The sequence below is a fragment of the Neomonachus schauinslandi genome, chromosome 3, assembly GCF_002201575.2.
Source record: "Neomonachus schauinslandi chromosome 3, ASM220157v2, whole genome shotgun sequence".
Classification (NCBI taxonomy): Eukaryota; Metazoa; Chordata; class Mammalia; order Carnivora; family Phocidae; genus Neomonachus; species Neomonachus schauinslandi.
The window spans coordinates 159,222,474-159,250,273 of NC_058405.1; the positions used below are offsets into that span (position 1 = coordinate 159,222,474).

At 42.8% G+C, this 27,800-nt stretch overlaps 1 protein-coding gene across 1 annotated transcript; it reads left to right on the top strand.

The window, feature by feature from the left end:
- On the top strand, positions 1 to 27,800 carry CASP10 (caspase 10). The gene is made up of 9 exons (XM_044913377.1): positions 1 to 347; positions 1,833 to 1,926; positions 8,164 to 8,299; positions 12,461 to 12,570; positions 17,534 to 17,574; positions 19,240 to 19,315; positions 20,513 to 20,621; positions 22,800 to 23,292; positions 26,744 to 27,800. Exons 1-9 carry the CDS (start codon positions 1 to 3, stop codon positions 26,889 to 26,891), a joined length of 1,554 nt encoding a protein of 517 aa, XP_044769312.1. The 3' UTR covers positions 26,892 to 27,800.

Sequence of the window (27,800 nt, forward strand, 5' to 3'; positions counted from 1 at the left end):
ATGACATCTCAACGTCAAAATTCGGGTTTCCGTTCAGATGATATTGGTCAATCGAGCTTCCGTGGGAAGCTTCTGACTATTGATTCAAAGCTGGGGAACCAAGATGTGGAGGGCTTAAAGTTTCTCTGCCGAGACTGCGTCTCCCACAAGAAGCTGGAGAAGTCCAGCTCAGCCTCAGACATATTTGATCATCTGTTGGAAGAGGAGTTGCTGAGTGAGGAAGACCCCTTCTTTCTAGCGGAACTCCTCTACATAATCAAGCAGAAATCGCTGCTGCGGTACCTCAGCCAAAGCAAAGAGCAAGTGGAGAGTTTGCTGCCTACCCGAGGGAGGGTCTCTCTGTTCAGGTGAGGAGGGGTCTGTGATCAAGACGGTGCGGGGCGTGGGTGTTCCATCTAGTTTGTGTTCATTCGGGCCACTGGGCTTTGAAAGGAGGCTGGGGGGGCGCCTGGGTGGCTCAGTCGTTGGGCGTCTGCCTTCGGCTCAGGTCATGATCCCAGAGTCCTGGGATCGAGCCCCGAATCGGGCTCCCTGCTCAGCGGGAAGCCTGCTTCTTCCTCTCCACTCCCCCTGCTTGTGTTCCCTCTCTCGCTGTCTCTCTCTCTGTCAAATAAATAAAATCTTTAAAAAAAAAAAAAACCTGTTTAAAAAAAAAAAGAAAGGAGGCTGGGATTAAGATCTTTTTCTTATCTATGTTCTTGGATGACACAGTGCTTCTAAACCAGGAGATCTCTCCAAGGCAGGTACTCATGAGATGAGAGGTTGGGAGGTCAGCAAGGGTTTTCAAAGCCCCACTCTGGGCCTGGCAGTGGCTGCCCTTGGTTGGCTTCTCACCAACAAAGGAAGCCTGCCTCAACAAAGCAGGCCTTCCCTTTCCTTTTACTCTCCCATTCACAGACAACCCTTCCTGTGAGTCACTGTGGGGACTCAAAGGGAAGGAATGCATGTGTTCTTGAGGCCAAATAAGCAAAATGAAAAAGGAGATGTGTCTCTGGGGTAGGGAAGGACATCATTTATGCCATGTCCAGTTTCAAATTTTCATACATTTTTGGGTGAAGCCCAGAGAGGTAAAATACAGACATTTTACCCGTGGGGTGACATACAGGCATCTGGTCTATCATGGGTCAGACCTTAGATAACACGATTTTATTTATTTAAGATTTTTTATTTGTAATTGAGATATAATTGACCTACAACATTATAATAGTTTTAGGTGTACAACATCATGATTTGATATATGTATATATTGTGAAATGATCGCCATAGTAAATTTGACATTCATCACCACATATAGTTACAAATTTTATTTTTGTGACGAGAACTTTTAAAACCCACTCATTAGCAACTTTCAAATATATAACACAGTTTAGTTGATCTTTGAGCCTGCCTCTACCGCTTATTGTGTTATCTTTTTAAATTTTATTTTATTTTTAATCTTATTTTTTGAGAGAGAGAGCGAGCACGTGTGTGCGCGGGGGCGCGGGGTTGGGGGGGAAGGGAGACAGAGAATCTTAAGCAGACTCCATGCTCAGTGTGGAGCCTGATGCAGGGCTTGATCTCACAACCCTGAAGTCATGACCTGAGCCAAAATCAAGTCAGAGACTTACCCGACTGCACCACCCTGGCGCCCCCTTACTGTGTTACCTTAATGTAAGAGGCCACTTAAAGCTCGGAGTTTTAGTTTTGAATCTGTACAGTGGGATTCAAAATTGTCTACTCATAGGTTGTGATCATTCACGTGAAAGAGAATGTTTATAAAAAAAGCACTTGATTTACTATGCTGTCCTCTGCAAGTGTGAGGTTTTATTTGTCTCTCTGGATGTGTGTCTTAGAAACCTGCTCTATGAACTGTCAGAAAGCATCGGCTCAGAGAACTTAAAGGACATGATCTTCCTTCTGAGGGAATCGATTCCCAAAATCCAGATGGTAAGTGTGTCATATAGAGTAGGGTATTTGTGAGCACTGCCGTAATCAGTGTTGGAATATGCCGGACAGGGTTTTCAGGAAGGGTTTTTATTTGCTGGAGATGATGTCATACAGCGCTTAGGAACATTGACTTTGGTGCTGGACGGGCCTGGGTTCTAGTCCTGGTTCTAGCGCCTTGATGTGGGGCGAGTGATTGCAGCTTTCTGAGTCTCTGTTTTCTCATGTGTCATATTGCGGACAATCACACTCCTTCCTTCCAGGACTGTTGGGAGAATTCGACAACATAATGTGGGTAAAATTCGGCACCTAGTAATCAGGTTGTAAGTGGTTAAACTGCTCTTGGCACCCACTGTGTTTTCCCGTAGAGAAATGTGTGGAAATGAGGAGGCAGGAAATCATGGCAGAGTGAGAATGAGTCGTTCCTCATCTACAGTAGGTGTGCTTTCTGAGGGACCCTGCGTGTCCTTTTGAGGAACTTTGCATTATCTCCTGTGTAGGGGTTTTGTGAAAATCAAATGAGACATATGTTTGAGGATGTGCTTTGTAGAGGGCTGTACAGGTGTTTTGAATTAATGGTAGTATTTTTAATAATAACATAATTGCTGTCTATTAATATTATTGCTATATGGGTCATATTTAAGGGTAGCAAAGTAGCAGCAGGTCTCTCTTCCAGGCCTCAAAACTTTGTATGTTTTTCTTTTGATTCTAATATCAACTTGTAACAAGCAAGTTAGTTAACTTAGGAAGGGGCCACTTTTCAAATTTTACCCTTTAACATTACTTTATAATTGTGCTATTCAACGGCTATTTTGTTTTTTAAAGATTTTATTTATTTATTTGACAGAGACAGAGATAGCAAGAACACGGACACAAGCAGGGGGAGTAGGAGAGGGAGGAGCAGGGAGCCCGATGCGGGGCTCGATCCCAGGACCCTGGGATCATGACCTGAGCCGAAGGCAGACACTTAACAACTGAGCCACCCAGGCGCCCCATCAGCCGCTATTTTTATTAGATTTTAAGTTATGCAATGTCTGATAACATACAAAAAACAAGTAACGTGTATAGAAGTTATGAAATGTAGTACTAAGTGAACAGCCATGAACCACCCCCCATGCAACTTAGGAATGCGAATATCACCCACACTCTCGAGCCTACATTGCACATGTAGCCCTCCCATATCACATTCTCCTGAGATCAACTGATATTATTGACAAATAAAATTGGTTTTCAGAAAAATCACTGAGGAGTGGGAAGCTGTTTTACATGGGGTGGGTCAAATGAGGCCTGTGTAACTAATTCATTAAATATATTTCCTGGTGTCCGACCTGTAGACCTGAGTAGGTTCATTTTGTTTACATTGCTCACAGTCTTTGAGATCTTTTTTCCTCTTTTAGAGCCCTCAGGGATTTTAGTCTCTATATCTTTTGATGAGTCATTTCTTGAGGCTCCTTTTTTCTTGAGGTTGGTTGTGGGTTCTGTGGGGTTGGGGACTGAGGCTTACTCATCATTATAGGTCCAGAACCTTGTAGAATCTGTTACAAAATGGTGCTCTGAATGAAAGCATGAATGAATGGGATGGATACAATCTTCCTTTTCTCTTTCTGAGAAAATGGCCTGAACCCTTTCTGTTTATATGCTTTTACCATGAATAACTAGAGAGATTAGCAGGATGAACTAAGCCACCTTGATGGGATGGGCAAAGATACATGGCTAACATTCTTATACTTACTGCCACTTGTCAGAATCTAGTAATTTTCTCCCTTAGATAGCCCCTGAAAGTTCTGATACATTTTTGTTTTTGTTTTTTACACTTCTTTTCTTTTCTTTTTATCTTTTTATTCTTTAAAAAAAAAAAAAACCAACAAGACACAAGTGTAGAAAAATGACATAAAACAAACATACAGATTAATGAATTATTATAAGGCTCATCCTTTTGAAACCATCACCCAGGTCAAGAATTTGAATTTTACCAGTCACTCGAGAAAGCCCTCCATTTACCCCATTCCAATCACAACCCTTCCCACCCCCTAGAAGAACCACTGTCCTGGCTTTTATAGCAACAATGTTCTGATGTTTCTTTATGGTTTTATCATTTACCTGTGCATCCCTAGATGTCAAGTTTAGTCTTGGCCAGTTTTTTTCTTTTGAGTGTTTTTTAATCTACAGGTTAAACTCCTCTCCCTCCAACCCCTCCCTTTCTTTTTTTTTTTTTAAAGATTTTATTTATTTATTTGAGAGAGAGAATGAGATAGAGAGAGCACATGAGAGGAGGGAGGGTCAGAGGGAGAAGCAGACTCCCCGCTGAGCAGGGAGCCCGATGCGGGACTCGATCCTGGGGACTCGATCCCGGGACTCCAGGATCATGACCTGAGCCGAAGGCAGTCGCTTAACCAACTGAGCCACCCAGGCGCCCACTTTTTTTTTTTTTTAACATTTATCTGTTGAAGAGGCCCGGGACAATTGGCGGGTAGAATTTCCCCCAGTCTGAGTTTTGTTGATTGTGTGTGCTTGGTACCGTTCAGCACGCTCCTGTCTTCCGCATTTCCTGCAAACTGGCAGCTGGATTCAGAGGCCAAATGTCTCAGCATTAGAAGAGATTTCCTATAGTTTGAAAAGCTCTCCAGGTTATTCTGATAATATTCTCTTCCAGCTTAGAGCAGCCTCTCACAATTTCTCTAGTCTCTGGGTTTATTAATACAATGAAACCACTCTCTGTGGTTACACCTCTCCCTGTGTCATGAAAGGAAGTTTATACTAACCACGACAGGGTGGGGGATGAGGAGATGGGCAGGAGTCCCTGGTATGCTTCACACCAAGCCATGATTTTCTAGTAGGAAAAACTGGGGAGTGTATTTCTTCCTGTACTTCCTATGTGGGTCTTAGACCTTAGCTTGCAGGCATCTGTGGTTTGTGGCCAGAAGCATTCCAGACATTTTGCCCCCTGCTAAATTAGCTTTTAAGTCATTGAAGGCCCGTTCTCAAGTGACCAAAGGATTTTATGCTTTTCTCATTCAGTACGATAGTAAAAGGAGCAATCACGGTATTTCCCTGTGGCATAGAACTGTGGGAATAGCCGGTCAGATTCAGGAAAAGTACACTGCTTGGGTTCCAAATGATCTCAGCTTTATTCCTAAGGAGATCTATTTCTTCATGTGAGAATTGTGGCTGAGTTATATGCCCTAGATAATCCAGATTGATCTCTATTGGATGTTCTTGAAGTGGGTAAAGGACAATCTCTAGCAACCCAGATGAAGTTTTAGTACCAGGGCTTCATAAGGCTGCATTATCTGCTGTTGCGATTGCAAAATATTTTGTCACAGAAATAAATTGTTTAGCAGCCAGGTGGGGAGGGCCTAAACTTCCCTCAGTCAAAAAGGAAAGGTTCTAAATTCACAGGGTCTCTCTCGAGTTAGAAAAATGACCATTGTAGGGTGTTCTAGGATTCCTTTTTGATAACTTTCGTACAAGTTCATAGGAGTATAGCTGCCTTCACACCTTCCGAGAGACCCAAAAACAGTCCGGAAATCCGTTCTCGGGTAGTAATCAAATGAACGTTGGATGTAAAGGAAACCACACCCAAATCTACTAGCTTAGCAAAGAAGCAGAACAAAAGCTTTCAGACACTTCCTGCTAGTATTTACTGGGGTGGTGTTCTTAAAGTACGGATTCTATTTCGACTGTGTGTGTGTGTGTGTGTGTGTGTGTGCGTGTGTAGAAGGTGTCATTTACCAAACATCGTATAAACTGTCTTCAAAGTATGAAGAATTTCCATCACTGCTTCTAGAATCACGTTCAGTCCGTTTTCTTCCTCCTGGTAGGATGCTGTCAAAAATAGGGGTCTGTTTTAAGGTTCAGTGAGAGCTCATTTTCATGTGACCCACTGCAGAACTTTGGTGGATTCTCTCTGACCCCTTTGCCCAGCTGATCAACTCTGGACAAATCTTTCTGCACCCCCTTCTCTCTTCTGCTTTATTCCCTGGCCAAGCTATTGGTGTGCTAGGGCTGCAGGTGGGGACATATATTCTTCTTTGCCTTTTTGGCTCTCTTCCCTGTCCCTGGAATTTCTTAAAAAATTATAATCTCTCAGGGGCGCCTGGCTAGCTCATTTGGTAGAGCATGTGACTCTTGATCTTGGGTTTGTGAGTTCAAGCCCCACATTGGGTGTAGAGATTACTTAAAAATAAAAATCTTTGGGGTGCCTGGGTGGCTCAGTCGTTAAGCGTCTGCCTTCAGCTCAGGTCATGATCCCAGGGTCCTGGGATCGAGCCCCGCATCGGGCTCCCTGCTTCGCGGGAGGCCTGCTTCTCCCTCTCCCACTCCCCCTGCTTGTGTTCCCTCTCTCGCTGTGTTTCTCTCTGTCAAATAAATAAAATCTTAAAAAAAAAAAAAATAAAAATAAAAATCTTTGAAAAAAAATTTATAATCTTTCTTTGATCGGTTGAGAACAGAAATCAAGTAAGATTTTGTAACTCTGGCCTTTCCCTTGTTTGTTGCCATCTTGAGTGCCTTATTTGGAAACACCGCACGCACGCACGCTCGCACGCGCTCAGTAACCCTTCCTCATCCTGTGTTATTGCTGTCTCCCTCCTTCCCTCTACTGCCAAACTTCTTGAAAGGATAGTTTGTATAAGCTCTTTCTCCACTAACTCAACTCTGGGTCACATTTCAGTGCATTTCAATATGACTTCAGCTTCCATCATTCCAATGAAACTTCTTGCTGAAGCCAACATGAACCTCCTCATAACCAGGTTTTTAGTTTCACATCATTTCCACATGTGGTTTACTTTGCCCTTTCCTTTCCATTGCCAACATGGCAAAGGAATGTCCTTTTCCATGTTGGCAATGAAGACCTAGTCATCCTTCAAGAATCCCCTCCCAGAGCAGCTTGTGTGAAGTCTGCTTTGTGCCATAGATGAATGTATCACCACTGAAAGTTATCTTGGATTCTTCCTTCATTTCTTCACCCACTTCCAACTGATCTCCACAACTCATCAAATTCTATTTCAGAAATACTCCTCAAACCCAGTGCCTCCTCTGTGTTTCCACCACTGGCTTTAGACCAGGTCTTGATCATCTCTTTGCCAGAGTATTTAATATTACTGCCAATATTTTCTAATTCCTTTCCTCCCCCAAACTGTTTCAAGACTTCCACTCAAAAACCAGTGTGCTCACGCTACTATTCTCCTTAAAAACTACTACTGACACTCCTTGATGCGTGGGACACATGCAAAACTCCTCACATACTGTGTGTCTGTGTGTTCCTTCACGGTCCCATAGCAGCCCCCTGTTTCGACCATGACCTAGCTCTTATTCAGGGTTTGCACTCAAGCCTCCTTCTCAATGTTCCTGAACATACTGTCCCTTTTCAGCCATTCAACCATTCAGTATGTCTGGAGACCTCTTCCCAGTTCCCACCCTGCTGATGCTCATGTACCTAGTGAGATAGTGTGCAGAGGTTCACTTTTGATGAATTACTCTTTTCTGTGGGCTCTAGTGTAAGGTCATTCGTATATATTTTTTCATAACCAGCTTAATACGCTGAGAAGCCCTGTTCACTGAAAAGATTATGGTGCCTTCCACCCCACATGTAATTCAATATTAAAATAATACTAGCCAATTTGCGATTTTTCCCAGCAGCATTTAAGAAATTTTTTTTCTTTTAAAATACTAAATATTTGCCCCCCGTGTCTTTGGTGCCTCTGTTTTGTTGCCACCCTAATCTAAGTATATCATTTACAGCTGTGAGTGAGAGGCAGTGTCGCTCAATGGCTAATTAGAGGAACTTTGACATCAGACTGCCAGGGTTCAAATACCAGCTCTGCCACTTATTGGCTCTGTGACTTTGGACAAGTTGTTGAATCCCAGTTATCTCATCTTTAAAATGGGGGTTATACCCAGAAGCAAATAATACATTATATGTTAATTAATTGAATTTGAATAAAAGATAAATAAAATGGGGGTTATATAGTATCTAGCCTTATTGGCTTGTTTTTGAGGTTAATACACAGCAAACACTGCCCGGTACGTAGTAAGTTATGTATATTTGGTATTTGTTATTAATATAGATAACTTACTTGGAAATGCCTCTTCCCCCATACTGTTGAACTCCTCAGGGACAAACACTGTTCCTTATTCATCATTGCAAAACCTGGTGACTAGTCGCCGTGCAGGTAATGTTTCAAGAATGAATGGATCATCAGAAGGCAAGTAAATGTGACTCCATTGATTCTCTTGCAGACCTCTCTAAGTTTCCTGGCATATCTGGAGAAACAAGGTCTAATAGATGAAGATAATCTGAGGTTACTGGAGGATCTCTGCAGAAGAGTTGTACCTAACCTTATGAGAAAGATAGAAAAATATAAAAGAGAGAAAGGTAACTAGCTTACACTTGCTTGCTTGCACAAGACCATGGGAATTCTTTTTTTTTTTTTTTTAAGATTTTATTTATTTATTTGAGAGAGCGAAAGAGAGAGAGAGCACAGAGGGAGAGGGAGAAGCCAACTCACCTCTGAGCGATCCCAGGACCCTGAGATCATGACCTGAGCTGAAGGCAGACGCTTAACCGACTGAGCCACCCAGGTGCCCAAGACCATGGGAATTCTTAAACTAATTGGTCCTATATGACGTTTACTCATCACTCTGATAATATTCTCTTAGGAAAGCCAGAACTTTCTCCCCATCTGTTCATTCAAGACATATTTATTGAATACATACTCTGAACTAGGCTCAGTTTTTGAAGGTGGAGACACAGAAATGTATATAAAGCAAAGCTCCTGCTATCTTGGAGCTTATATTCTAGTGAAGAAAAGTAGTTTCATTTTATTTTTTTTTTTAAAGATTTTATTTATCCGACAGAGGGAGAAACAACGAGAGAGGGAACACAAGCAGGGGGCGTGGGAGAGGGAGAAGCAGGCTTCCCGACAAGCAGGGAGCCCGATGTGGGGCTCGATCCCAGGACCCCAGGATCATGACCTGAACCAAAAGCAGACGCTTAACGACTGAGCCACCCAGGCACCCAAGAAAAGTAGTTTTAGAAAAATGTCTTTTCCTCCTTACATGGGGGTGAGAGTATAGAAAAAACATTTTGAATGAAATAACAAAAAAGAAGGAGGCAGGATAGCTTAGGGATTAAGAATGAGGTCTATGGAGTCAGATTGCCAGGACTCCACTTATTAATGGGGTAGTGGTTCTTTTCTTAACCTTTCACTTTCCCCATCTGTAAAGTGGGGATAATAACAGTACCTACCTCATGGGTGTTTTGAGGATCGAATGAAGTAATTCCTATAAAATGCATGTCTGGCATAGAATAAAACATGTTGCTATGAATATGTTTGTCAGAAAGTCATGAAAACTTTAATTTTCTCAGAAATTACTATCAGAGAAGAAGAATTTTATTTCCTTGATTTTTTTTTAATCCTGTCTTGTGAAGGTAATATCACTAAAGGTAATAGCAGAAGGTGGAAATCAAACCTGGTTGCCTTACCATATATCAATATGCTAAGTATTTGTGTTTTTCCAGGTCCTGTTTCTCCTCTGTTAAACAAGAGCTACAAATAAAAATGCATGAGTATAGGGGTGCGGGGTGGCTCAGTCGGTTAAGCACCTGCCTTCAGCTCAGGTTCTCCCTCTCCCTCTGTTGCTCCCTCTGCTTTTTCTCTCTCTCTGTCAAATAAATAAAATTTTTTAAAAAAAATGTATGAGTATATTCATGAAGCTTTTATACCACACCCATATTTTAATTCAGTGAGTCAATTTGGTGTACAAATGTCTTTGGTTAAAAACGAAACTAGCTAAAAGGAAACTTCTCTCTAAGAATTCTATAAATAGGGATCCCTGCTCAGCAGGGAGCCTGCTTCCCCCTCTCCTGCTCCCCTTGCTTGTGCGCTCTCTCTCTCTCTCACACTGTCAAGTAAATAAAAAATAAAATCTTAAAAAAAAACGAATTCTATAAATATAAAATGAGTTGAGGAACAAAATATCCTGTTGTTAAATTGATAAAATCTCAAAAAATAACTAAAGCAATGAATAAATGCATAATTTAAGTAAAAGTTATGAAGAATAAAAATGATTCTTATAACCAAAGTTATCAGTGAGAAATAAAAAGCAGGGAGTTGATGTCAAAAGTACATTTAGAATCCTCACTGAACGCTGAATGCTGAGATTTTTTTTTTCTGATTACAATTGCCATTTTCCTGTAGTTAGTATCCCCCACAAAATAAACAGGGTGGGTGGTCACGTGATTTTGGATACTTGAACTCTGGAGAAGGCACTCTAATGTTTATGTAGTAAATGCCTCAGTGAGTCTTGAGACCTGAGCTTTATATCAGAAGAAGAATTCTGATTGTGATTTTTCTTTTCTACAACCTCCCTGCTGTGTGATCTCTTTTGGGTGTCAAAAGAAAACAACTTGTTTTCCTCTGCTACTCTCACACCAACACTTCTGGAACACTTCTGACATAGATGGCTAGGATTTTTCCATACCAAGCAATTCTCTAAGTCTCTGCAGATACCAGCTGGGTGTCGTATGATTTAATCCCATTCTGACACTAACCAGAGTTAGCACAGACCTTAACTAAATTAGGTTAAGGGCTCAGTGCCCTAAGACTGCCCCCCCCCTCTTCAGACACCAGTCGCAAGTTAGTCGGTCCCCAGAACACCCATGGCTTCTGACCGATTTGGCTACAAACTGAGGGTTCCCATGACCCCCTTCAGGTTCAGTCATTTGCTAGAACAGCTCACAGAACTCAGGAAAACTGTTTACTTACTAAATGACTTGTTTATTATAAAAAGATTTGACTTAGCAACAGCCAAATGTAAGAAATGCATAGGGCAGGGTATGGGGGAAGGAGCATAAAGCTTCCAGGCCCTTTCCAGGCAGCTTACTCTTCCAGCATCTCTACATGTTCACCAACCTGGAAGCTCTCCAAGCCCCTTCAGTTAGGGATTGTTATGGAGGCTTCATATGTAGGCACAACTGAGTAAATCGTTGGCCATTATGATTAATTCAACCTCTAGCCCTTCTCCTCTTCCCAGGGGTCTGAGTGTGGGGTGGAAAGTTCCAATCCTCTGACCACAGGTTTATTCCCCTGGCTCCCAGCCCATCCCCCTCTGGAGGCTGCCCAGGAGCCCCAATCACCAGTCATCATTAGCCTCTTATTAGCAAGAGACACTTTGCATTTCCGAGATTCCAAGAGTTTTAGGAGCTCTGTGCCAGGAAAAAGAGGGCAGAGATCAAATATATATATTTATTACTATATCATAGATATCAATTAATATTTCAGTATTGACTTTAGTATAGTCCTAAGAGCTTGGGCTTAATTCTTCCATTTAGGATGAAGGACTAAAGAACTGAAAAGATGGTAAGGGTGCAGATTTTGGACTTTCCCTCAAGTGTATGTGATCCAAAGACAAAGTCCATTGTATCCGATTAGGACACAAGCTCTAATTAAGGACCACCAGGATAATTTCCTGAGTTTTCTTAGCCTTGATGTTTGCTTTAGTATTTTAAATTTATTAAAAATAATGTATCATAATTAGAATAAAATTAAATAAAAATTCGAATAATGACAATACAGTTTATCTACTGTCAGCCCATTCCCCAGAGATAATCATTGTTTGCTGTTTGGAGTATATATAGAGAGACAATTTGTGTGTGTGTGTGTGTAGATAGCTAGATGAATATATATTTAACTAAAATCATGCTAATCATATCCTATAACTTGGTTTAGTCCCACCTAATATATCTCACATTTCCCCATGTACATAATACAGACATAGCTCATTGTTATTAATGGTTCCATAGAAATACATTTTATATACATAACATTTATTTAATCACCACTTTTGAATGGTTTTTTCTTGGATTTTTTTTTTCTTTTCCTTCTTCCTTCCTTCCTCCCTTCCTTCTTTTCTTCTTTCTTTATCTTTTTTGCTATAGTCTGAATTCTGGTTTTATTTTTTGAGGTAATGCTTTTGTAATCTCTACTTGGCCATTATCTGACACATTAAATACCATAAGTTCTCGGGGTGCCTGGGTGGCTCAGTCGTTAGGTGTCTGCCTTCAGCTCAGGTCATGGTCCCGGGGGTCCTGGGATCGAGCCCCGCATCGGGCTCCCTGCTCTGCAGGAGGCCTGCTTCTCCCTCTCCCACTCCCCCTGCTTGTGTTCCCTCTCTCACTATGTCTCTCTCTGTCAAATAAATGAAATCTTAAGAAAAAAAAAAATACCATAAGTTCCGAAATAGTATTTAGTAAAGCATATAGTAATTTTAAGGAACTAATAAAATTATAAGAATAATAAAAACATAACTACAAAAGAAATAAAATATAATAAAAGGAATGAGAATGTAATGATAAAGAAAAACAATTTATAAGTTCACATTTTTTTTTTCTAGGTGTATGTGTAGGCCTCTTTAAGCAAATGGTACTATAAATCTTCAGGTCCCTATAAAATAATTTCTTTTGATGATTGGTTATCTTGGATTGCTACTAGTCAGATGATGATTTTTGTCTTACTATCTGTGATTCTATTTGCAGCCTCCCAGGTAGTGAGACCTCCAATAGACAGAGAACCTGAGTCATTGCATCAAAGAGGGGAAGAACCATTTTCCCGTTCAGACCTTGAACAGTTGTTAGAAGCCTTACCAGCCTTACCGGTAGGTTCATTGGTGTGTTGGTAAATGTTTAACCACCAGCTCTTCTCTCCGCCCTCAACACCCCACCCCAAAAAGAAAGAGAGAGAGAGAGACCCTGATGTGTAGTGTTTGGTGTAAATGTTCCCACCATGGCTGATTTCATGTTACCAACATGACATCAATTTGATTGCAGAATTTCTGAAACTCTGACAGATGGCTTTCACTAGCTGGTTTGAGTTGACTCCAGGACACCACTGGGTTGTTGTGAGATGGTTCTGTTCTTATCGATGTGATTTGATCAAGGCCAGCTTCCTGAACATATAGCCTGTGTAGTCCCCACACGGCCCATGCTTTTTTAATGCTCAGCAGTCACTGTTTCAGAATTCTTAATAATGTTTGAACAAGGGGCCTCACAGTTTATCTTGCATGGAGCCCCACAAATTATGTAGCCTGTCCTTTCCAGAGGACAAGATTTGGGTTCCTATAGTGCCCAGCAGTAGAAAGGTGAGTACAGGGGAAACACCGGGAGATTTGCAGTCTGTTTCTTAACAACATGATCATGATCCTTGAGAGACACATATGACATTCTTTCCTGGGATTTATGTTTCTTCCCAGCAGATTTGGGCAGTTTTATTTTGCTAACATCAATCAGGATCAATGAAGTTACCTTGGCTTTGAAATTTTTTCTTTTTAATTGTGGTAAAATACAACATAAAATTTACCATCTTAATTATTTTTAAATGTACAATTCAGTACTGTTAAGTACATTTATATTGTTGCATGACCAATATCCAGAACTCTTTCTTTTTTTTTTTTAAAGATTTTATTTATTTGACAAAGAAAGACACAGTGAGAGAGGGAACACAAGCAGGGGGAGTGGGAGAGGGAGAAGCAGGCCTCCCGCGGAGCAGGGAGCCCGATGCGGGGCTCGATCCCAGGACCCTGGGACCATGACCTGAGCCGAATGCAGACACTTAATGACTGAGCCACCCAGGCGCTCCCCAGAACTCTTTCTGTATTGCAAAACTGAACCGCTATATCTATTAAATAATAACTCCCCATCCCCCTTCCCCCTAGTCCCTGGCGAACACCATTCTACTTTGTATCTCTATAAATTTGACTACTCAATTTACCTCATGTAAGTGGATTCATACAGTATTTGTCTTTTTGTGACTGGCATATTTCACTTACTATAATGTCCTTAAGGTTCATCCATGTCAGATTTTTCTTCCTTTTTAAGGCTGACTAATATTTCATTGTGTATATCTACCACATTTTGTCTATCCATTCATCCTTCAGTGGACGTGTGGGTTGCTTCCACCTTTTGGCTCTTGTGAAATAATGCTGCTCTGAACATGGGCATACAAATATCTCTCTGAGATCGTGCTTTCAATTCTCGTGTGTATGTACCTAGAAGTGGAACTGCTGGATCACGTGGTAATTCTCTATTTCATTTTTTGAGGAACCTTCGTACTGTTTTTCATAGCAGCTGCGTCATTTTGCATTTCTGCCAGTAATACATAAGAATTCCAGTTTCTCCACATCCTTGTCAACACTTGCTATTTTCTTGTTTTAATGGAAGCCATCCTAATGGGTGTGAGATGGTATCTCATAGTAGTTTTGATCTGTATTTCCTTAATGATTAGTGATGTTGAGCATCTTTCCATGTACTTGTTGGCCATTTATATTATCTTTCTTGGAGAAAGGTCTATTCAAGTCCTTTGCCAATTTTTTAATTGGGTTGTTTGTGGAAGTTTTATTTTTTATTCTTAAATTCTTTGATAGCTTCTTTACTACTTTCATGATTTCATATTTTTACACTTAACCATTTTTAATCTTTAAATTTGGAAATAATTTCAATCTTACGGAAAAGTTGAAAGAATACAAATAATAATAAGAACGCTGTATACCGTTTTACCAGATTCACCTACCTGTTGACTTTTACCCCATGTGCGTTAACCTCTGCGTGCTTTCTCTGTCTTTCTCTATCATCCATTTATGTAAACACATAATTTTTTTCTGAACTTTTTGAGAGTAGCTTGCACACATCATGGCTTTTTACTGCTGAATACTTTACTGTGTATTTCCTAAGAATAAGGACATTTTTTTTTACAGAACTATAGTACAGTTATCGATGCCAGGAAAGTTTACTTAATACTTCCACCACGTTCAGGTGCCACATTTCAATTTTGTCTGTTGATCCAGTAATAGCCTTTATAGCTTTTTCCCCTCGAATACATAATTCATCTGGAATCACTATGGTATTGTCATGTCTCTTTAGTCTCCCTTAATCTTAAACATTTCTACAACTTTTCTTTATGACATTTTTGAAGAATACAGTCACCCCCACTATCATCTTTTGTAAAAAAAAAAAATAGAATTTTCCTCATTTTTGGTGTGTGGTTTGCCTGTGATGTGTTTCAAGCTACATATTCTCACCAGAATATTACCTGAGTGAGGTACCCTTCTCAGGGTCTTACTTGTGGAGGCAGCGGTGCCCACCTGCCCCCCCCATTTGTGATGCTAATTTTGATTATTTGGTCAAGGTGTTGTCTGATTTCTTCGCTGTACAAGTTAGTTTTGTATAGTTACTATTTTTCCCTTGCAACTAATAAGTGGTGGGGAGACATTTTAAGACCGTACAAACATCCCACTCTGCATTAAGAATTTCCCCTAGATTGAGTATCCATTGATGATTCTAGTGTGATTCAATATTTACCTTGTTGGTTGCAAAGCAATGATTTGGGGCGTCTGGGTGGCTCAGTCCTTCGGCTCAGGTCATGATCCCTGGGTTCTGGGATCGAGCCCCTGGTCGGGCTCCCTGCTCAGCAGGGAGTCTGCTTCTCCCTCTCATCTGCCTGCCGCTCCCCCTGCTTGGGCTCTCTCTCTCTCTCAAATAAATAAAATCTTTTATTTAAAAAAGAAAAGCAATGATTTTCAAACTCCAGTATTTTCTCCACGTTTATGTCAGCACTCAGCATTCTGCTATATGTAAGAGCCCTCCTTTCTCCCCCAGAAGTTTTTTTTGCCCACTAAATTCAATCCTTCCCCCACCCACTTTTTCAACTAGTTTTGTGTATGCTCAGATACTTACATGCATGTAGAAAATACACACACACACACACACACAGAGGACTTTGCTCTTTGCCGTAGAAATTCAGTAGTTTGTAAGGGGTGTGGCTCAACCTTGGTATCTGAAGTGTAGCTGTTTTACGGACCTTGGACTCTGGCCATGGCCTGGTGGAGGGGGCTGGCTGTCGTGGTGCTGAGAGTGTGGGAGGCTCTGGGAGGCAGCACCTCACATTACATACTTTTTCCTGGACTCTCGGGGTTGAAAGGTGTCTTAAAAGTTATCTAGGCAATCCTGCCCCTGGATAAAATGAAACTTGGTAAATCATCTCATGTTTCATTTGCACCTGACAGATTTTCTCATGTAAAAGAGCACTGCCAACCACTGCATTTAATGAGGGTATCACACCCCCTAATTAATGAATTTAACATTAAAAACCAAATCAATATTTTTGAGCGTGGCATAGGATTTTCTTAAGGAGAGCCACGTCTCTCTATTGAGGAGACCTAACAACAGCTTCTTTTTAAGGCCTTATTTTGGGCCCTTATTATTTGTAAACAGTGGAAAGAAGACTGAATGTGGCCAGGCCACAGGTCATTCATTCCTTCCTCTCTGACACACAGATTTAGGGGTGTCAACAGAAGATGCAGCATTTTCAGGGAAAGAGCCAGGCAGACCTTAAAGCTGACCTCTCGTCCCTATTCTGGCTGCTTTTATCAGCACAAGAAAGGAGACAAATCAAGAAAACCTGGGGCAGAACCTGGGGAGGCATCTGTGTTGCCCTTAATCCCAGAAAGTTCACTCAGCTGCTTTCAGAACCAAATGGACAAACCCAGTAAACGGCTTGCTTGGCCCTTGGTTGTTGCCGAGAGAAACTCTAGCATTTTGCAGGAAGGAAAACGGGGCTTGGGGAAAGAATGGCCGGAAGTGTTTTGGAAAGTGAAACCGAAGTTCTTTTGCATTTTTGTTCCCTCAGAGTCAGGGAATTCTGGTATTGTGCAGCCTGGGAGTGAGGCAGTGCAGCTTTGGTAGGGCTTGAAGATAAATCCCCCTCTTGCAGCCAGAAGCCCGGAGGGCTCCAGCAGGGAGGCATCCCTAGAGACTTGGGAGCAACTGGCCGGTCACCTCAGACAGGTCTCCTGGGGGTGCCCACCACACAGCCAGCGGCAGGGTTAACACCTCCCCAGAACACTTTTGCGGCATTCTGTTGCAGGCTGAGGGCAAGGGGTTTGGGGGTGGAGTGAATGGGGAGAATCATGCACAAATGATGAGGGCCCTCGGTGATGTTTCGATTTTGTATTTGAAGATCTAGAACGTTTATGTGGGACTGAAGTCAAAACTGTCAAGAGAGTATACTCAGAGGAGTCTGGTATTCCTGCCCCTCTTCCCCTCCCTCATAGATTGCCTTTTTTTTTTTTTTTAGTTTATTTTTTTATTTATCCTATTGCTACTTTTGGGAAAAAAAAACCCAACCATCTCTCCCCTTTATTATAAGAGGGAGCCCATTAAAATACTGTTCTTCACTTTACTTCCTTCATGTAATAGTATCTCCTGGAGACGTATACAATGTCTTCTGTGTCCTGCTCCACTGTGTGGATGGACCACAGCTCTTTCCTGCACTTTCTATTGCTGGGCATTCGGGTTATTTCTAGTCTTTAGTTATTCCAAATAATGCAGTGAATAAATATCCTTGTGCATGTGCCATACATCATATTTTTGTCACTGTGTCTTTGTGAACCTCCTCCTCTGAGAAAGCAGAGTTGATTCTCTTTTTGTCAGTCTCTGCGGATCTTTTCTGTGGCTGGGGACAAGGTATCCGTCCTTCTCTGCATCAAGTCCAGCTTTTCAGCCCTCATCCTAGCTGTGGATTTCCTGTGTTTCATTCATTTCCTGTCTCCTCAACAGAAGGGTTCCTGGCAAGATCAGCCTTCAAGGAGTAATGGTAGGTGTTTCTAATACACTTTACATAACTTGCATCAGTGTGGCAGGAGTAGAAACATCTGATACACACCAAGCAATTTGAGGTGACTTGGGAGAAGGTTAACAAATGAGTGGAGAATTCATTTCTTATCTCCATTCAGGCATGGATTATACCAGGCTTTTCTGTGGGAGGATGGAAAGGGCGGGGTGGTTTCTGCTTTGAAACCCTTGCGCAATAGCATCTGGGGAATGCGGCAATTCCTTCTACCCGTCACCTCCCCCCGCCCCCAATGAGCTCACCCTCTGGAAGGAGGGATGGGAAGCCCTGGTAAGGCTGGAACCCACAGGCCAGCATGACAGAGTGGAATGCTGACTCTGTGGAAACGTCTGGTGTGTGGCTCCAGATGCTACTTGTATTTTTTGGAGGGAGAAAGGCCAGAGGGAGAGAGGTCACTGGTGTGTTTAGTGCCCTGAATCCTTGCCCAAAGACCATGACCTCGGGGAAAATATTCCAGAATCTGCTACAGGGTTGAATGGCTTATGAACAAGTTTTTGGTGTAGTCTCTCCATGATATGTAAAGTTTATCAGAGGCCATTCCTTATTTTTTTTTTTTTTCTGGAAATTTAAACTTCAGAGTCCAAACACTTCGCTTTCCTAGGAATCTCTGCCTTCGGCCTAAGTAGGAGATTGCATGATACAATCTTGAATGAGAGTTACTATTACTGAGCACTTGTCAGGTGCCAGGCCCTGTTCTAAGAGCTTTCTAGGGCTTATCTCATTGAATCCTTCAATCACCTGGAGATGGGTACCACGGTTATCCTTGCTTAATGATGAGGAAGTGGAGACTCAAGAGGTCTAGTACTTTCCTGAAGGGTCACACGACTAGAAAGGAGTGAAGCTGGGATCTGAACCCAGCAGCGTGACTCCAAGGCTCCCCCTCCGAAGCCCTAGCTCTATTACTGTGTAGCTCCAGGAGCTTAGGCAATGGCTTCACTTCTCTGAAAAGTAAGAGTTTCTTTCAGTTTTGCAATTCTGTGGTTTGGAAGTTTGGACATGACTTCCCTGAAGCATTACCTTCTCCTAAGGTGAGGAGGAATTTACAGGTACTCTGTACAACTACAGTTTGGCTCCCTTTTGGTGTGTTCTATGGTCTGGGGAAACTGGATTCACTCAGCCTGAGCTGCGCACCCAGGACTGACCCTTAACTATGGTTAATAATTAACTCAGGCCTCAGAGACTGGGGCAGAGCTAACTGGATTCTACTGAAAACTTGTGGGGTGTGGGAGAAGAAAAGCTTGAAGTTTCATTTTCCTGTACTGTCATGTGACAACCCATCATTGGCTTCATCTCTGGGGTGGATTCTTGTTTAGAGGAGCCAAGGAGTTTGCAAGAACACTTCAGAGCAATGCATTCCTTAGCCAGGGCTCAAGACATGACTGCATTAATCCCTGGGCTGTGGACTGATTTTCTCCCTGTCCAGACTGGGTCTCTGGGTTTCCCTTTGTCTCCCCTCTTTCTGCTTCGTGGTGTTCGCATAGCCCCTCTGTATCCAGTAACAGACCCATGCTGCGAAAGCCCATCCAAGCTTTCTGGCAGAAACCCTGGAGCGGATTCCTGGGATCCTGACTCCCAGCCCATCCTCTGTCAGGATATCCTTAATGTTTGGGGACGTATATTGGAAGAGTCTGAGAACTTCTTTTTCCCTGGTCCCCACGGAGATGCTGGGAGCATCTGCTGCCACTCTACCTTCTGAAACCAGCACAGAGGTTTGGACGGTTTCTTCAGGTCTCTCTCGAGGGTCTATCCCTTAATGACTTTGAGGGCTCAGAGCTGTTTGTTTCTGTCATTGTTCTTCTTCCTCTCTCTGTGATTATCTCTGCCCTTCCCACCTTTCTCTGAGACACTCAGAGGTGTGTTGACCTTTGGCCATGAGGGAGGCCGTTCTGTTGCCCTCACAGCCTCCCAGGGCCTTTGAATGATTTCCGGGTAGAGTTTTCTTTTCCGTTGGCCGACGCGACTTCTTTTCTCCTCGGATCAAAGACACACCGTGTTTTTAGGAGATCATGTTAGCCACACAGAGGCCCCACTGAAGCCAACTCAGCTTATTTGTCATCACATGCTGTTAACAATAGCCTTCAAAAATAATTGCGTCTGCCTTCGGCTCAGGTCATGATCTCAGGGTCCTGGGATCGAGCCCCGCGTGGGGCTCCCTGCTCAGCGGGAAGCCTGCTTCTCCCTCTCCCACTCCCCTTGCTTGTGTTCCCTCTCTCGCTGTGTCTCTGTCAAATAAATAAAATCTTTTAAAAAAAATTGCTTGTATTTTAAACTTCTCACTGTGATCTCTACAGAAGAGATTTCTGTGTTTTCAGAGGAGTCAGATCACTCCAGGATCTTACCGTCAGACAATTGATAAGCATTTGATAGATTTGTTGTCTCATTAGATCCTTACTTACGCTTTCTTCACTTTGCTGATCCAAAAAGGAAGACACTTTTGCATAAGCTCTTGGTTTGCCAAAGTTAAAATACATATTCTGTTATTTGATGCTGCTAATTGACAGTCTGCAGTCTGAATTTTTTTTTTTTTTTTTTTTAAAGATTTTATTTATTTATTTGACAGAGAGACACAGTGAGAGAGGGAACACAAGCAGGGGGAGTGGGAGAGGGAGAAGCAGGCTTCCCGCTGAGCAGGGAGCCTGATGCGGGGCTCGATCCTAGGACCCTGAGATCATGACCTGAGCCGAAGGCAGACGCTTAACGACTGAGCCACCCAGGCACCCCTGCAGTCTGAATTTTAATCACTACCTGGCATTCCACCTTAGACTTAAGTGCTTAATTCCAGGCCAGGACCAGAATCTGGACAACTCTCCGCCTTTGGTACTGATAAACGGAGTGGTTGGTTAGAAACGTGAAACCCTTAAAATGACGATTCCCTAATAAGTGGTTCTATCTCTTCTTCTTTCAAGGAGGCAAATGTGTACAGGATGGATCGGAAACACAGAGGCCACTGTGTTGTTGTCAATAACCACAAGTTTACCTCAATGTTCGATAGACCAGGGACTGACAAAGACGCTGGTAAGAAAATCTGGAATAGTGTATCACATGCAAATTGAGGATCTTAAAAAAATCACTTTTTTATTTTCACATTTTCTTTCTGTAATTTTAATCTTCCGTTTAAATGTAAGGGTGATATCGTAAATGTTTCTGGCCTCTTGTATGTCCCTGGTGTTGTAGTCCACCTGGGCTGCTCTAACGAAATACCATAAGTGCGATGGCTTATAAACAACAACATTTATTTCTAACAGTTCTGGAGGCTGGGAAGTCCAAGAGCAAGGCTCTGACATTTTGATGGCTGGTGAGAGCCCGCTTCCTAGGTGGCGGTCTTTGTGCTGCGGCCTCGCTTGGCAGAAGGGGCGGGAAAGCTTTCTGGGGTCTCCCTGTGGGCTCTACCCTCCCGACCTCATCACCTCCCAAAGGCCCCACTTCCTCATACCCTAACCTAGGGGTTAGGATTTCAACTTACGAATTTTGGGGGACACAAACTTTTTTTAATTTAAATTTTAGGTAGTTAACATACAGTGCAATATTGGTTTCTGGAGTAGAATTTAGTGGTTCATCACTTACATACAACACCCAGTGCTCAGGGACGCCTGGATGGCTCAGTCGGTTAAGCGACTGCCTTTGGCTCAGGTCATGATCCTGGAGTCCCAGGATCGAGTCTCGCATCGGGCTCCCAGCTTAGCAGGGAGTCTGCTTCTCCCTCTGACTCTCTCCCCTCTCATGCTCTCTCTCTCTCTCAAATAAACAAATAAAATCTTTAAAAAAACAACAACAACCCAGTGCTCATCATAACAAGTGCCCTCCTTAACACCCATCTCCCATCTAGCCCATTCCCCGCCCACCTCCCTCCATCAACCCTCAGTTTGTTCTCTAGTGTTAAGAGTCTCTTATGACTTGTTTCCCTCTTTCCTTTTCTTCTTTTTCCCCTTCCCATATGTTCATCTGTTTTCTCTCTTAAATTCCACATATGAGTGAGATCATATGGTATTTGTCTTTCTCTGACTGACTTATTTCACTTAGCATTATACTCTCTAGCTCCATCCATGTCATTCTTTTTGATGGCTGAATAACATTCCATTATATATATATATATATATATATATATATATATATATGGAATATTCCATTATATATGTATGCACACACACATACCACATCTTCCATTATGCATTCATCAGCCGATGGATATTTGGGTTCTCTCCGTAGTTTGGCTATTGTTGATAATGCTACTATAAACATTGAGGTACATGTATCCCTTTGAATCTGTATTTTTGTATCCTGTGGGTAAATACCTGGTAGTGCAACTGCTGGATCATAGGGTAGTTCTTATTTATTTATTTATTTATTTGAGAGAAAGAGACAGACAGAGCAGGAGCAGGGGGAGTGGGAGAGGGAGAAACAGGCTCCCTGCTGAGCAGAGAGTCCGATGTGGGACTCGATCCCAGGACCCTGGGATCATGACCTGAGCCGAAGGCAGACGCTTAACCGACTGAGCCACCCAGCTGTCCCAGGGTAGTTCTATTTTTCACATTTTGAGGAACCGCCATACTGTTCTCCAGGGTGGCTGCATCAGTTTGCATTCCCACCAACAATGCAAGAGGGATCCCCGTTCTCCGTATCCTCTCCAGCACCGCTTGTTTCTTGTGTTGTTAATTTTAGCCATTCTGACAGGTGTGAGATAGTATCTCATTGTGGTTTTGATTTGTATTTCCCTGATGATGAATGATGTTGAGCATCTTTTCATGGGATATAAACATTTAAACCATAGCAGGGGTGTCACCAACCTGCTGAGAGTGACAAGGGTCCCTGACCAGTTAGAACTCTGTGGTTTGGGGGAAAGCATGGTGCGTCAGCTAGAGAAAATCCCTATTTGAGTTCTGGTTCCATCACTAACCAGTTTGTGACTGTGGGAGAGTCCTGGGGCCTTGGCTTCCTTATCTGTGAAATAGGATGAAACTTGGGCCTCTGCCGACTCTCAGGACCATTGTGATAGCACGGTGGGTACTATAAGAAGGCAGGTAGTAAGTTGTAAAATTTTATTGTTATGAAAGTAGAAAAACTCCCAAGCTTCAGGCTCTTGGCTGTGCAAGTTTTATAACTATTCACATTGTTTCATCCCTTCATTTTATTGCATTCCACTCAATTTCATTTCATTTTATCATTTCCCCTTTCTCTCCTTTTTTTTTTTTACAGAGCACTTGAGGCATGTGTTTGAGTGGCTTGGGTTCAGTGTACATGTATATGATAATGTGACCAAAGGACATCTGGACAAGGTTCTGCAGGAATATAAGTGTCATCCAGGCCATTCTGATGGAGACTGCTTCGTGTTCTGTGTTCTGACCCATGGGAAATTTGGAGCTGTCTACTCTTCAGATGGGACCCTTGTTCCCATTCAGGAGATCACATCTCACTTCACAGCCCAGCAATGCCCTGGTCTGGCTCATAAGCCCAAACTCTTTTTTATCCAGGCCTGTCAAGGTGAAGAGATACAGCCTCCTGTATTTGTTGAAGCAGATGCTGTAAATCCTGAGCGTGTATCCCCTTCCCTTAAGGACAGTATTCCCGATGAGGCGGATTTCCTTCTTGGCCTGGCCACTGTCCCTGGCTACGTATCCTTTCGGCATGTGGAGAAAGGCAGCTGGTATATTCAATCTCTGTGTAATCATCTGAAGAGCTTGGTCCCAAGGTGAGAGTTTTGAGTTGTTTCATCCACCTACCTCTTTATCCATCCATCTGTCTACCTGTTCATCTGTCTGTTCACACACCCTCCCATGCACCCATCCATCTGTCCGTCCATCGATCCACTCATCCATCATCCATCATCCATCTGTCCATCTGTTTATCCATCTGTCCATCCATTCGTCCATCATCCATCCATCCATCCATCCATCCATCCAAACATCTGTCCATCCAACAAACCTGTACTGAGCACCAGCATATAACTGGAAGAGAAGATACAGAAATTGAAAAAAAACCCACAGTCTCTGCCCTCAAGTTGCTCACAGTCTAGAGGGATAGAAAAAATAGATGGGGGGAAGAGCATCCCCTGTGGCCAACGCACATTGTAAAGCATAGGTGTTATGGGAACACATAGAACTAATACTTCACCCAGATTTGAAGGATCAGGGAAAGCTAGAGATGACAGATAGATGTTGGGTAAATAATTGGGATGAAAGGCATGCTGGGCAGAGGGAACAGTATGAGTAAAGGTAGGAGGGCCTTTTATTTGTTCGTTTGTCAGTGACTCATATTTGCTGAGTGCCTGTGTGTTGCCTTTGGCATTATAATACCTTTGATCTGCCACTGCTCTGACAACTTTCCTTCTGGATCTGTCACATGCTGCTTACGTGCTACTCTGGAAATGGGCCTTCACCATGGTTTAGTCCCAGACCCAATTCTCGGCTCTCTATAGCTCTTGGCAGCTTAAGCTATCCCTGGAAGCCACTTTCTCCATGAAAATGTCTCCCAGATTGCTATCTCTGGTCCATTAATCTCTGAATTTTTAGAGGGCAGAGTTGTTTGATTCAGCTTTATATCCTCATACCTGACACAGTACCTTCTCTGCTGTTGAGCTCCATAAATATTTTCTGGATCAATTAATGACTGACTGAGAATCTCCTTCTTCAGGTCAGTCCTATATATTTCTTGCAGCATGCCAGACATCCCACCCTTTTGGTGCCCTTGGACCTCACATTCAGTATGCCTAGTCCTAAATTCATCTGCTCAGCCCTCTCCAGCAGCCTCCTACTCCTGAATCCCCATTTCTAGGAATGGTCACCATGATCTTCTGGGGATTAAGAATTGGAAACTCAGAACTGGAATCTTGACTCAACTTTAGCTTTTCCTTCTTCTTCGCTAACCCCTCCATCCCCACCATAGCCATTGAAGACCAATGTCCTATGACTTCAGGGACAAGGCAGTATTTATCAAGGTCTTACTACATGCCTACTGTACTGGGCACTAAGCTAGGAACTCGGGGTACAGTCGTGAACAAGAGAGACAGAATCTCTTCATGGAGCTTATTGTGTAGTGAGAGGAAAGGAGGTAATGAAAATGTAGGAAGTGAGGGGCGCCTGGGTGGTACAGTCAGTTAAGCATCCGATTCTTGGTTTCAGCTCAGGTCGTGATTTCAGGGTCATGGGATTGAGCCCCATGTTGGGCTCCACGCTCAGTGGGGAGTCTGCTTAAGAGTCTCTCTCCCTCTGCCCCTTCTTCTCTCTTTCTCTCAAGTAAATAAATCTTTAAAAAAATGTAAGTAAGTGAATATTTAAAATAATAAGATAATTTCAGGAAGGGATACCTGCTGTGAAGAAAACAAAGAAGATAATATAGAGAATGGGGTGGGGAGCTCCTTGAGCAAGGCTTCTTGGTAGAGGTGATATTCCAAGTGAGACTGAGTGATCGGAAGGAGTAGCCGCAGGAAGAGTCAGGGGCAGGGGGCTCAGCTGGTGTGAGACACGACGCAAGGACTAAGAACCAGGCAGGGCCTGCACTCCCACCTGAAAATAGCAATCATGATGAGGGTAAGTAGTAGTAATACAATGATACTAAAAATGATGGTCAGTGGACTGTTACAGTCAGCGTTCTATGTGCTTTACGTAACTCACCTCACTTACGTCTCATGCAGCCCCTAAAATGGGTACTCTTAGAGTCTTTATTTTAGAGCTGAGAACACTGAGGCTCAGTGAATTTAGTGTGAAGTCAGTCACTGTGTCTACGGCCGCACAGTGAGTGATGGAGCCGTGATTCACACCCAAGGTCTGTCTCCAGAGCCTGTGCTTTGCTTCCAAGGATATGAATTGCCCACCCCTGGAACATTTTGGGAAATGCTACATATCCTGCAAGCCCAGGCTCAAAAGTCACCTCCTCTGTGGAGTCGTCTTCTCCCAGAAGGAAAGTGCTCTTCTTCCTCTGAACTTGCAATGGACTTTGTCCGCTTTTTTTTTTTTTAAGATTTTATTTATTTATCTGAGAGAGTGAGAGAGTGAGTGAGTGAGAGGGAGCACAAGCAGGGGGAGGGGCAGAGGGAGAGGGAGAGAGAAATCTAAGCAGGCTCCCCACCGAGCAAGGAGCCCGATGCGGGACTCGATCCCAGGACTCCGGGATCATCACCTGAGCTGGAGGCAGACGCTTAACTGACTGAGCCACCCAGGTGCCGCAACAGAGGATTTGTCCACTTTTTATATGGTGTTGATCACATTCTGCCGTGTATTATGAATTTTGTGTATATACCATACTTGGTATGTGCTTCATGTCTGCATTTGAAGTGTTTAAGCTCAGGAACGGTGTCATGTTTATCTTTGTATCCCTCCTCAAACCAAGAATAGAGAGGGCATTCTTAATAGTAGGGTCCCTCTCTATCTTTATCCCCTACCTATCTATTCTATCTATCTGTCTGTCTATCTATCTATCTATCTATCTATCTATCATCTATCCATCCATCCATCCATCCATCCATTCATCCTATTTATCTATGCATGTATCATCTATCTGTCTGTCTATATCCACCAGCTTGGAGGAGGAACAAGGAAAAATATATATAATTATATGCAAACTTCCTTTGTGGACTAAGTGCCTTAAAGTGCAGTATGTGAGGCACCTGGCTGGCTCAGTCAGAAAAGCGTGAGACTCTTGATCTCAGGTTCATGAGTTCAAGCCCCACGTTGGGTATAGATTGCTTAACAAAAAGAAAAAAAGGGCACCTGGGTGGCTCAGTTGGTTAAGCATCTACTTTCAGTTCAGGTCATGATCCCGGGGTCCTGGGATCGCGCCCCACATCAGCTCCCTGCTCAGGGAGGAGTCTGCTTCTCCCTCTCTCTCCGGCCCTCCCCCTGCTCATGCTCTCTCTCTCTCAAATAAATAAAATCTTAAAAAAAAAAAAAAAGAATTAAAATGCAACTGTGACTGTTATAGTGTTCTTAAACACTAAATGTAGAACTAAAAAACTTCATACGTAATTTAGCATTTTTTTTTTCAACTTTGAAATAAGCATTTCTTTATATTTGGCAGGACTCCAGTTAGCATCTTGGCCTATTCAACTAGGAAGAAGCCACATGTTTTTGGGTTTCTTCCTATGACCTTTCTATGATGTGATTTTTGTCTCCTGATTGAAAATATTTTTTCTTCTCTGCCTGCAGAAATGAAGATATCTTATCCATCCTCACTGCTGTCAACAATGATGTGAGTCAACAAGCAGACAGACAAGGAACAAAGAAACAAATGCCCCAACCTGCTTTCACACTACGGAAAAAGCTAGTATTCCCTGTGCCACAGGAAAAACTTTAATAGTAGAGAGTTCTCATTGACTCTTGGACTTGAAATGAGGCTTTGGTCATCCATTCCAGTCTCCCACCCATCACAGGAATCAGTGATAGATGGTGAGCTGGCCTGCATATGTCATTCTAATTATTGGAAATACCCTATTTTCTCATGCAGCAAATTCTTTTTTTTTCCCTTGTTCTTTTTGACAAGTCTGAATGTTTGAACACTTTCTTGAAGCTTCGGACTGTAGTCTTGGCTTTGGTTGCACGCCCTGGGAAAAAGCAGTTGGCCTTGGTTTGTGCATCCGTGAGGTAAAGGGTGGAACCACGTACGTTTTCAGATTCCTTTGAGCTTTAAGAACCACCGTTCTTAGCCTCAGTTGAGCTTCGATTTCCTCTCTACGTGACCACCCCTTGTTACCATTCTGCATCCCCTCTGCATGGCCTTGTTGTGGACGTTGGATAATGGTAGAGATCACACATGGTTCATTGACCTTCTCTGCTCTCCCCTTCCTACGGTTCCTCTCCTGCACATCTACCTAGGTGAAAATTTGGTCTATACGGTGCCATTTCCTGCTTTAGTGTAAGGAAGGTATTCCTGCAGGAACTGTTTCTCTTGGGTCAGGAACAGGTTCGGCTCTAGGATGCTGATAGCCTGAATGAAGAGAGACACACTCAGCAACTCTGGGAGCAGAGACTTTACAGCCTGAGATTAAATCCCATGTTGGTCAGACCCTTTCAGAAGCTGATAACCGAACACCCATGTCAAGCCAACTAAAGCAAAGAAGGGAATTTATTGTCTTAGTCGTCTGAAAACACACATATGGGTGGGCTGGCTTCCGATGAGGCTTGAATCAGGACTGAGTCTGCACGATAGCATGTCTCTCTTGGTCAGGGGTTCTCTCGATGGCTGTGCTGTACTGACTATGGTCAA

What these genes read in the sequence shown, in the direction of transcription:
- CASP10 (XM_044913377.1), top strand. Translation starts at nt 1, where the DNA reads ATGACATCTCAACGTCAAAATTCGGGTTTCCGTTCAGATGATATTGGT. An exon ending in AAAATATAAAAGAGAGAAAG is followed by an intron (nt 8,300 to 12,460) that starts GTAACTAGCTTA and finishes TTCTATTTGCAG; the next exon opens with CCTCCCAGGTAGTGAGACCT. An exon ending in CTGAAGAGCTTGGTCCCAAG is followed by an intron (nt 23,293 to 26,743) that starts GTGAGAGTTTTG and finishes CTCTGCCTGCAG; the next exon opens with AAATGAAGATATCTTATCCA.